An 11,797-nucleotide genomic window follows, 5' to 3' on the forward strand; every position below is an offset into this window, starting at 1 on the left:
AATGCGTGCACCAGCTTTTCTGCAGCATGTTTGGGAAGAGAGGGTCTCAGCCTTGAGATGTTTCTTAGGTGGTAAAATTAAGTGTGGCAGATGGATTTGATGTGTGCATCAAAGGACAATGAAGAGTCCAGCTTGACACCAAGGTTTGTGACGAGTGAGGAGAGAGGGGTGGGGTGGCCATTTATGGTGATCTAGGTGATACCGGCCTTTTTAATTTGGTGGGGCGTGCCAATAAGAATGGCTTCAGACTTGCCACCATTTAGCTGTAGTGAGTTGTTGCTCATCCAGTGCTGGATGTCATCCAGGCATTTGGTAGTCTGTGATAGTGCCTGTTGTTTGTCAGGTGAAGTTCGGATGTAGATTTGTGTGTCATCTTCATAGGAATGAAATGGAATGTTATGACCTCGAAGTATGTTTCCCAGGGGTAGCATGTATATGGGTAGCTAGCGATAGTCATGGCTCTGTGTGTGTGTGCGCGAGTTCAATGTCTCTCTCTCTCTCTCTCCCGCTCCTGCGGGGCAACGAGAGTGAAGTGTCTTTCTCCCGTGTCTGCGGGGCAACGTGAGTTATAAGTCAATGTAAATGCTGACGGTGGAAAGGGGAATTCACTTTTCCACAGTTGCTGCCACTTCTCCGTTAGACAAAGAAAGTCATACTTGCGGTCGAGGAGGAGGTCCTGTCGTAGTTGTCCCTTGCCAGTGATGGAGCGGATGTTAAATAGTCCAAGATTGATGTCACTGTGTTCGTTAGAGAAGCCAGCGGTGGCCGACCTGGCTAGGCTGGCTAACGTGCTGTGGTCTACCTTTCTGGGGGCATTTCCTCGGAGGTCGGCGGCGGGATGAGGACCAGAAGGAGCCGATAGCAGTGGAGTCATCGATGGGAAGGCGAGCGATATCCGGGAAGTGGTGTATAATCGGTAGAGGTGACCGCATTCCACTCTTCCTAAATCGCACCAGGGCTCCAGATGGGATGTTCGTTTCCGAGCAGCTTGGCTGATTATGGGAGATGAATTTTCTACCAGAGCCTCTGTGGATGTAGCGAGGGCGGCGAAGGAGTCCAAGTTCTTTGAGGATGGGGTTGTTTAGTCCAGGAGTGGTTGCGGGGTGAAGTCGGCAGAGTTGCGAGATGGTATAGATGAACACCATGGTGACTGATTCGGGATGCTGCCTAGCCTCGCTAGCTATACTGTGGTGAGATGAAGGAAAGTTGGAAAGTTGTCCGTCCAGGCGAGTATGATGGTTGGATCCCTGAGCCCTTTCCCTTAGAGCCCTTTTCCAGGTTTGACGGAAAATGTTGAGAGTCTTTCAAAGATGTTAGCGTCCTCGTCGTGAAAATCTGACAAAAACTGGGCTAGACAGAGCGGCGTTAGACTCGCCAGCGTCCCCGTAACCTAGCAACTAAGTAGCATAGTAGTTGTTTTTGTTGTGGAGCACTATGTTGTTTACTCTACTTTATTACACGGCTCTTCTTAATGCTGTAGAATGCTCCATTCACTTGAATGGGGCTTCCCAACGTTCTGCGGGCAGTCATTAACCGATAGCAGACCGTTGCTATGCAATAATGACCGCTGTCAAGGAAAGTGGCCTTTTTGCCTCTGATTCACGTCTTTCGTAGCACTCCGCAAGTAGTAACTTTTCAATGGAGTTTCAGCGGACGGTTGAGCAGCTGTGTTCTAAAGAATGTTTGTTCAATGTTTGAAGTTCAACGTCTTTGACGAACTATTTCTCTGCTTTCTCCGCTTTTTAATACTAATGGTAACAAATAAATTGTAAAGAAAACACACTGTGTGAAGTAATTTTTTCGTGTTGGCAAGTAGCCGTATAATAAGCGGGATAATGTATCGCTTCGCGTCGGGGTGCTGTTCGCCCTGCCGGGGCTTATTTTCCCGAAAATGATCAGCGTTCTTTACATTATCCCTTACGTAAACTATAGTTAGGCTAGCGATTCCTAGTTACAGAGTCATTGCCTCAGGTAACTACGGTCTTAGTTAGAAGGGTGTTTTTTAGATTTATTTAACTTGGGCTCCGTCATATTAAGTGTTTATTACACCCGCCTGTTTAATGTTGCACCTTTTTGTAGGGTTTTAACAGGGGTTTGATTTTCAATTAGGTTTGTTTTTTAAACGCGTTATTTTGCCCTCTCAAGTGCATCACTCTGAGTTATCCTCAAGGTAGGTGAGTTTCCCTCGATAGTCACAGAAAACCCACCCTACTTCCGAAGATGCTTTTATGAAAGAATCAAGGCAGTGGGTCTGTGACATGAGAAACATCTCCTTTCATATTTTATTGTAAAAAATGTCACTGAATCAAGGTAATACTTCAAAGGGAAAAGGCCTGTTTACTAATGCAGGATAATGGGTATCTGCCTTTGACAATGGTCCTAATTAGGCACCACAGATTAGTTTTTTTTAATTGAAAGCAAAAATGAAGAGGCAACATTTTTAGAGCACTCAAAAAGACAAGATGTCAAAACATGTCAGTGGTTTTGCAAACGTAATAAAATGTATTACTTTTTTTAAAGCAGGTTTCCCTGGAAATTAATCCAGGAATCCAGTTTTATCATATTATCATAGTTTTGATCAACATAATATTCAACCTTTCATATTTGGTCTTGTCTGTTTTTTTACTCTCTATGCATCATCCCGCTCTGTGGCTGTGCCTTGGCACAGAAGTATTTTTAGCCTTTGCTGTGACTCACTCTATGCTTTGAATCATACTTAAGCAGCTGAGTGCAAAGATTAAAGCACAGCCAAATTGTCATTTACATAGTCTGTTATTTTGTTTCAAACCCTAAATTGAATAAATGGAAAAGATAATAAAGTTTTGACTCAGTTCTTGTGCAGGTATGTTGAAATGCATTTAATCTGTGCTGTACCACGAAGGACCCTAAGCCTCTGATTTGCTTTTAATAAAAAACCCAACTGTGTTGTGCTGTTAATTCTTTTTTTATTGTGTGTGCATTTCAGGAGCAGCCTTTTGCAATATGAATGAAGGATCCAGATTTGATGTTCCATTGGTAGTTGATATTTATCTACAGTACAGCTAGTTTCTGCCGGGTGGAATGGGGTGGGGTGCGGGGGAGAGTGAAGGGGAGGGAGCATGAGTCAAATGAGTCTTGTGTTGTTGGTGAAAAACTGGAGTCAGCTGTCTTGTTCCACTGAGTCTCCCATAGGGCTTTGCGGTCGAGGTAAATTGTTGTCTCCGGGAACGTTCTCCGATATCCCCTATTAAACAAGTGCTGCTTGGAGTACTTGCCATGGAATGGGGAAAGGGTCAGAAGAGCTGGCTTCTGTTAGGGGTGAGAGAGGTCATTAGAACCCAGTGAGAAATGGTCCATTTTCATATGTATGAAAGATGCCAGATACCTCCTGCAAGCAGTTGTTAATGAAAACATAAAAAAACAGCAGGTACATCTGTAGCGTAACGTGAGTACTACACTGTGAGCTGCATGGCACAGGAAGAGCACCTGATGCACTACACTGTGAGCTGCATGGCACAGGAAGAGCACCTGATGCACTACACTGTGAGCTGCATGGCACAGGAAGAGCGCCTGATGCACTACACTGTGAGCTGCATGGCACAGGAAGAGCGCCTGATGCACTACACTGTGAGCTGCATGGCACAGGAAGAGCGCCTGATGCACTACACTGTGAGCTGCATGGCACAGGAAGAGCGCCTGATGCACTACACTGTGAGCTGCATGGCACAGGAAGAGCGCCTGATGCACTACACTGTGAGCTGCATGGCACAGGAAGAGCGCCTGATGCACTTGAATCCATGAACAGGGCAATAGTGCCCCCCAGTCCCAAGTGAGCGGAAGATGACAAAAGACACCAGAGGAACAATGACAGGCACTGGCTGGCAACCCAGCGAAAAGATGGAAGGAGAAATGTGAGGTTTATTAGGAGAGATTGGCGGCAGGAAGATCCCCCTCCTCCTTTGGCACTTCCCCTTGTTTATTCACGGTTCAGTGCTGGCAGCGAAAGGAGATGGATGAGGGTACATTTATTTATGACACCTCACAGAGTATGTACACTGACTCAATGAAGCTTCTGAGCTGATGTGTGTTTTGTTTTATTTATGTCCTATTTACCCTCTAATGACTGGGTCCTCTCTGAGTGAGCTGGACCAGAGAATTTCAAATGATTTCAACTCATTTCCCCATGCTGTTTTTCCCCTCTCTTTCCCCTCCTCTTCTCTCTCTTCCAGATCTTGTAACAGTGTATGCAAGTGGATGAAAGTGTGTGTGTGAACGAGCGAGGGAGCGAAAGAGCGAGAGAGAGAGAGATTGTGGGACAGAGAGAGGGGGGGAGAGAGAACGTGTGTAAGTGTGGCAGCCCTTCCACATGGCCTCCATGCAGGACGGGGTCAACTTCACTGCTCCTCCCTACGGCAAGGTCCTGCTGCTGGGGGCCATCGCAGCCGCCTCAGCCTTCGTCGTCACCATCCTCATCGTTGTGCTCTGCGTAGGATGCCAGAGGTGAGTCCTAATCCCCCCCCCCCCCAACCCTCCAAACACGGCCCATTCCCCCCTCTCGGGGCCTGGACAGCATTTCATCATCACCCCTCTCGCAAACCTCTGTTGGGGCCTTGGACCTGGCTCCTCTCCCCCTCCCTGAGTCTTCACCGTTCCTGTTCTTCAATCCTTTATGTGGTCATTCTGTGTTTCGTGTATCTGAACAAGCTGCCTTTATGGCATATTGTATTCTGAATGTGTCACCCACATGCTGTTCTCTCATAGCGGAAACGTTGAACTACATTCTCTCTTAATCACATGTGATCTATTTGTGAAGCAGGATGATTTAAAAGGAAGATTTTCTGTCCGGTAACAGTAAGTACTACTCTGCCCTGTACAACAGGCCTGACCATGTCGAATACTTGACTAAGTAGAGGGCCATCCATTGGCAAGCCTCATGGTTAAACCGCTGCAGAGACAAAGAGACGAAAAAGGAGGGGTTTGAGAAATCAAACTTGGCTTTGAGAAACTGCAGTGTCATTGTGTCATAACATTGTCTAAGGATTGATTTGGCCAGAGATGTGGTTCATCATTTACAGTAAATTGGGGGTTTGTAGGGAAAGTTAATCACAATGATAAACAACAATGGTGTCACGGTTAATGAGGTCCTGACAAGACACAGATTTTTCAAAAGGGGAAAGGCTACTCGTCTCTCTTGTCTCCTTCCCCTCTGTCATAGCTATCTTTCCCCTATCTCGCCTTACATTTGTCTCTCCTCCCTCTTATCCCTTTCTCCTCTCCAGTACTCAGATACACCACAGACCCAGTTGCAATACTCACATAAGCCAGTAAAATAGAAGAATTTGCATATTTTCTGTCTCGATTGAGAGATTTATCTAACTCATTTCTAATATGAGTTGTTACTCGACTGGTAAAGTCCACTATTTCTGTGCTGTGACATTTGGCAAATAATTCCTATTATATTGCGGTGATGTAGTTGCCTATTGCTCTGTAACTAACACAAGACCTGATAAGTGTGTGTCAGTAAAGGCAATTTTTTCCACAGATGGAGTGAAGTTTTGTCTCCTGATGTTGCCCATGCACAATCAGTGACAGTTGGCTTCACATAATAGTTTTCAATTTAAAAGATTAAGTTGACTTCAAAGTTTTACAGGGCTCATTTGGTGCTAGTTGACAGAGGGTTTCAAGATAGGCAGTTTTCACGTCTATAATGTGGCTTATTGGAGTTTGCCAAATTACAGAGTTATTATGGTAGTTAATCATGTTAATCATGGCTGTGTGGTATTTTTTACTTGCTGGCGGACAGATGTTCTCTGACGAAGGTATATAAACATTGCAACTGAGCAACAGGCTGTTAAAAGGGCAGGTGAGGGCGTTGTTGGTAGCTGATGTTCCATCTGTTGCATAAAGAGCAGAGAGTGTAGGCGCGAGGTTAACATACACAGACTCCTGAGAGCGCAAGGAGAGACGTTAGCTCCTGCCTTCGAGGAGATCAGTTACTGTCCCTCCCACACCAAACATGTAGTTGCTGCTGCGGGTCAGTGAATCCACACTTAATAACAAAGTTATCACTTAACAGAACAGCATATTAAAGTTAAAGGGTTTCCCTCCTGTTTTAGAGGCATACAGTGAAGTTCTAGAATTTTATCATTAAAGTCAAATCATCCAAATAAATGTTGTCAGGTATCCACCACTCACACATTCCGAGTCCCACACTCAGTCACAGTCTCACACTGTTGTCTCCAAGTAATCCTCTTTGTCTCTCAACATTTGTATGGGCATGCAGTCTGTGATTGTGTCCGACTACAATGACAGGCTTTATTGACATAGAATATACCATAAACAAAGCAACAAACAAACAAAGCAGCTGATTTGTTGTGAAACTTGCAGGAAGGGGAAGACTCACAGTGGCTCCAGCGAGGGTGGAAAGCACCGGCTAATGGACATGGTGAGCACCAGCAAAGCCCTGCCTGTCTCCATTCAAACATAATGCCATTCACCACCACCGCTATTGTCAAGATAGTTCCTCTTTGCCGCACGTCTCTTAATAAGTGTCTCCGTGGTGCAGTCTTTCTTTTGTGTGTGGTGTGAATGATTCTGTATTGGACATTTATTTTTTCATCCATATTTTCTGAATGCTCCCTTTCTGCTGTTTGTCATCAGAGTATACTGAGACAGTCGAAGCTGAGGTCCATTAGCAAGTCAGACACAAAACTGCACGAGATGAACAAACTGAACTGCAACGGAAAGAGTATGTACCTCTGACTAGCTGTTGAGATGTTGTAATGTGTGGCCCTGCATGAGAACCTTGGGCAGGAAACCAGGGAATGTATGGACTTGACAGTGTAAAGCATTGTGTGATACTGATAATGTATCTGATGCAGTTGCTGTATTACAAATTGCCTAGAATATAAGCACGAGTTAAATATCGTCATGTGAAAGAGAATGTATTTAAATAAACTGTTTGTTCAGACAAGAGGTTGACCTATAATGTTAAGCCATTCATTATTGATATTTGAACCTCAATTTGGCCTCATACCTTGTAAATAATGGTTGTCCTTTTGGATGGACCCCCTTCAGAGTCGTCCAAGAAGAACCGCCCGGCCAGCATGGATCTGCTCCTGCTCCCGAGCCGACGCTCCAACTCGGACCGGCAGCTCCCGCAGATCCCCCCCGGCACTGGTGAGGCTGGAGAACACACATACTCAGAGGTGGGCCGCCGCCGCTCCTCTCCCATCCGTTGCCCTGATGACGCCCTCTATGCCATAGTTGGGGGCAGGGCAGGCGAGACCGACACCCCCGCCCCTCCGGCAGTCCCGGCCAACACCCCTGCGCCCCCAGACCCGGAAGGAGACGACGTGGACGGAGGGATGCCTGACCCGGAGAACGTGCAGCAGGTGATGGGACCGCCGGAGACCGCTGAGTACGCCTGCATCCGGAAGGTGCGGAAGGTGGACAAGGCGGCCCAAAAGAGGGACAACGGGACGGAGACGGAGGATGGTCTCGTCCAGCAGAGGCACAGCAGCGGAGACCTGCGTCATGGGCCGCCCTCGCACCCTGCACCACCCCCACCTCACCCACACAGCCAGAAGATGCCCCGCAAGAACATGGATGCGTTCACTTTGCCCACTTTCCCCAAGGTAAGACTCACAGAGTAAATGTCTCTGGTGGTTTTAATGCTGATTATCCCCTACAGGCTGGGAGAAAAACTGGCTTGAGTTCTGATCAATGAGTTCATTTCAATTGTGTATTGACTTCTCTTGTTTTCAATAACAGTGAAAGTACCCGATTAAGTAGGTGGGGATTTGTGTCTGTAAATGTTGGTTTTGTGTGCTAGAACCATGAGTACACCAGATTAGAGACCCAAGGAATGAGGCTTGATCAGTGCATGAGTGGAATTAGTCGACAGGGGCGTGCTTTTATCTCCAAATGTGAATAAAACATTGAATTTGAATAAAAGTGGGTATTTGTCAGTTAGCAGTCAATAACCAAAAGGCTAATATGACTAACTACTCCTTCCTTACTCAGGAGGGAAATGAGGCTAAACCCCACTTTAGATGCATACTGATACTGCCATGTAGAAACATCTTCCTAACAATCTACTCCCGAGTTGACGCAATATTCAGAAATACAGACCCCTCTCTCTTATCAACAGCAGTATAATCTTCACAGAGCTGTCACTCAAACGTACAAGTCAGCATAATGGCAGGGCACTGTCAGTGGGAACCTTCTAGATGCGTAGCAGCAGACGGGAGCCTGTGTGTGAGACGGCCTAATCTCCCCCATTTTGAAAACGCTGTGTTTAGCACGCCCCATTGCCTGGTCTGTGTCCCTCTGCATCTAAATGACTTGAATCTGTAGAGCCAGCTTCCCGCTTTTTGTTTATCGTGACAGTCGAAGGGAACATAAACCCTGTGTGAGGATAGGTCACGTTGCCATGGTAATTACACTGTCTTCTTGCATTTAGTCGAAGCAGAGAAATTTCATGTTGTCCTTGTCATTTAACAGTATTGCCATACGTGGTCTCTTTTGTGGCTGTAAAAATATACAATGTATTTGCAACTGTATGTTTTGTAACTTTTTAACTTTTTGACTATAACAATGACTGGTGTGTCTGTCTCAGTGTGTGCAATGTCTTTCACTGTGTCTGTGTGTGAAATGGTTGTGCCTCGGCATTGACCCAAGCCGAGTGCATGTGTGTGTGCTTTCCCCTCTGTCTGTCTGCTGAGCTCTCTGATGTTATGACAGGCCTCCTCTCTTCCAACCCCCAGTCCCCCCAACCCCCCACCGCTACCCATGAACCCATCTCGCCTCTGTTGCCCTGACTAATGAGAGCTGTCATTTTTACTCCAGAGCACAGGGGCATGCCGCCGACGCAGCCACCAATGAGTGTAAACCAGAGCATATCCTCGTCACTCTTGTAAATGTGTTAGTTTACAGTTTCCTCCGAGCAGAATGCAGCTGAAGGCTGACGTAACCTGAAGTCAAACGTGGATGCCACCAAACTGCTAGTTACCCAAGGTCTTCCAAATGGAAGTGTGTGTCTTAAAAATGTAGATGTGTTGTCCTCATTAAGTCCTTGTTTGTGTTCACAGCCGCCACAGTGTAAGTCTTATCATTTTATCCCTGTAAGCGGTAGTATATGTGTGTGTATGTCTGAAATGAGTGTGTGTGTATTTGCTGATATGTTTTCATGCCTGTATCTGTGATGAGCAGCCTTGTAAACATGCCTCAACAAATGTAATTGTCCCCCTGATTCTCCACAGTAGCATGCTGATTATGTTCAAATATCAACATGAGAAGAGTCGTGTCATCAAAGACACTCTCTCATGTGCAAGCAGTTTGTTCTTGTGCTGGTAAGGATCTGAGGTGAGACATTCAGACGGTGCCAAATGAAATGAAAGGGGAACTGCCAGTGAGAGAACAAAGCCAAGTGTGATCTGCAATTATCTGTTGTCTCAGGTGTACAAGATTGGCTTTCATTTACTGGGACCAGAAACAAAGGGATCACAACCTCAGTTTGGGGCTTTTTTTTTTAATAGAAGGACGGGAAGGGATTGAAAGACAGATATCATGCTTTTAGATAAAACGGATGATTGTTGGGAACTGGGACAGTAATGCTTCTGAAGATGAGGTCCCTGGAGACCACTCTGAGCTCTGTGCAAGTCTTGTCTGAGGAAATAGAGCCATGCAACTTGAATAGCAGAAATAAACTCAATTGACCGCCACCTGTTATAAGAGAACACGGCCAGATGACAGCAGCAAAGACAGCTAATAAGATGCAACATGCAAAGTGTTGATTTAAAAGGTCAGGTCAGCCTGTCTGAGGTGAAACATCATGCCCCTTGAATCTGTAAAGTAAACTAAATTGTGACAGCATCACCTGATCGTAACAGATCTTGACCAGATCACAGAAGCAGAGATGGCTAATTATATAACATGGAAAGTGAGGAGATCATTTGTGTTGGGGGAGTATATGTTTACTGTGCTCCTCCACGCCTGTGTTTGAGTGCAGGAGATGTGTCTGCTCTACTTGTATCAGATTTATAGGAGCCATGGTGTGAAGAGAGCATGTGGTACAGGTGATGATTGTTCCCTCTGCATGTGCTGTTGGTCCATCAGGAAGCAGTGTTCATGGGTAACGGTGAGGAGTACATATGGAAGCCTCCAGACGATGAAGACTTCATGGTCCAACACAAACAGATAGGGACACTTGCCGAGAGCATACAGCCGTCAGCAGCTGGGGTGAGTTTGTATGAGTGTGTGCGTTTGTGTGTGTGTGTGTGTGTGTATGTGTAGCTGAGTGCCTGCAGACACTCCTCAACGCCAATAAAGACCATGTAGTAGAGGACAACAGTGTAGTGTTAAAGCTGTCTGTGACTGTGTCAACAGTAGTAAAAACCCATGTGTGTGTATTTGTTTCATTTGGTCATGTAAGGCTAACAGACCTGTGACACACCATTCTTCTGTCCGTCCTCAGATAGCAGACATGTACTCCAAAGTGTGCAAACCCGTCAAGAAGAAGAGAGCCATGCCTGGGTCCCCACCAGGCAACACCGGCTACCGGACCTTGGGGCGTGGGGACCGAGAGCGCGATGGGGGCTTCAGTGTGGTGGTGAAGCCGCAAACGTGGGCCCCTCTGGAGGCCAAAGGGGCCAGAGCGCCCCCTGGGTCCATGGAGGACCATTGCTATGAGGCCATCGGCTCAGAAGAGTGTGACCCGGCCTATGAGGCCATTGAGGGGGGCGGCGCCGGGGCTGGGGCCAGCGCCTGGAAACGCGAGCGCCCCCCTCCCCTGCCCAACGCCAGTGCCACGCTCCGGCCAAAGAAGAAGAAGCCCCAGCAGCCCTTGCAGCAGCCACCGCCGCCGCCACCTCCACCACAGCAGACTCCTAAACTGCAGCATCTTCCCGCCAAAGCCCTGCTGCTGCCGGGGGAAAATATGTACGAGAGCATAGGGGACCTGAAGCACGGCTCAGCCACCTCCAGCACCACCACCATCTTCACCTTCAACGACGGCATGGAGATGTACGTCACCGGCTTGTAGGGGTGTTTGTGTCCACGCGTGTTTGAGTGTTCGTCGCGTGTGAGTGTTTGAGTGTGCAGAGCCACAGTACAGTATGGACAACATATCCCCCCGTTTCAAGTCACAGAGACATGAATGCATACAGTACATACACGTGACACATGGCCTGCCTCTCAACGCTTCAAAAAACTAAACAAAAAAAAAGAAACAGGAGAATAAAAGAGGTAAGCTCCCACAGCACATTACGGTTCACATAGCCTGTTTACATCCCAGTCTTGCTGATTCTCAAGCCCCCCACCCATAGCCTTAGGGTGCAGTATGCAGAGCCTGCGGAGAAAGGTTAGGCATTTGCATCAGAACGGAAATGGGCAGCGATGCCATTGTCACAACAGCGCCTCCCATGATATCGATCACTTCTGTAAGCATGTCTGAACTGCTCCATCTAACACTAGACTTCCTGTCTGCTGAGTTTCAGTTTGGTTACCAGTGATGTTTCAGCACCTTGCGAGAAGATAACCAATTAATGATAGACAGAGGCTTTGGGTATTTCAAAATTCCCAGTATTGTTTTAGTGCTTGGAGCCAATCAAATTAAACTTGTCTAAAAGGTCTCTATTGGATTTTCCCAAACAGTGATTGATATGTCTGCAATTGTATCTGTCTTGGAGCACACAAAGCCTCTCTCTCTCACTCCTGATAAAAAGAAGAAGAAGGGAACCCTCGCACACACACTCCATTGCAGTTTTTCTCTTCCTCAGCCCTTCAGGTTCGCAGGTGTCATTTTCAAGATTTGCCG

At 46.7% G+C, this 11,797-nt stretch overlaps 1 protein-coding gene across 1 annotated transcript; it reads left to right on the forward strand.

Annotated features, from left to right (window-relative positions):
* Positions 1-4,345: 4,345 nt before the first annotated feature.
* LOC308377278 (uncharacterized protein) lies at positions 4,346-11,023 on the forward strand (the record flags this gene model as incomplete). Its single annotated transcript, XM_080853861.1, has 7 exons — positions 4,346-4,479; positions 6,367-6,424; positions 6,640-6,731; positions 6,793-6,805; positions 7,059-7,616; positions 10,099-10,221; positions 10,457-11,023. 7 exons carry the CDS (start codon positions 4,346-4,348, stop codon positions 11,021-11,023), a joined length of 1,545 nt encoding a protein of 514 aa, XP_080709987.1.
* Positions 11,024-11,797: the final 774 nt, after the last annotated feature.

Source organism: Sprattus sprattus (assembly GCF_963457725.1).
Source record: "Sprattus sprattus genome assembly, chromosome: 16".
Classification (NCBI taxonomy): Eukaryota; Metazoa; Chordata; class Actinopteri; order Clupeiformes; family Clupeidae; genus Sprattus; species Sprattus sprattus.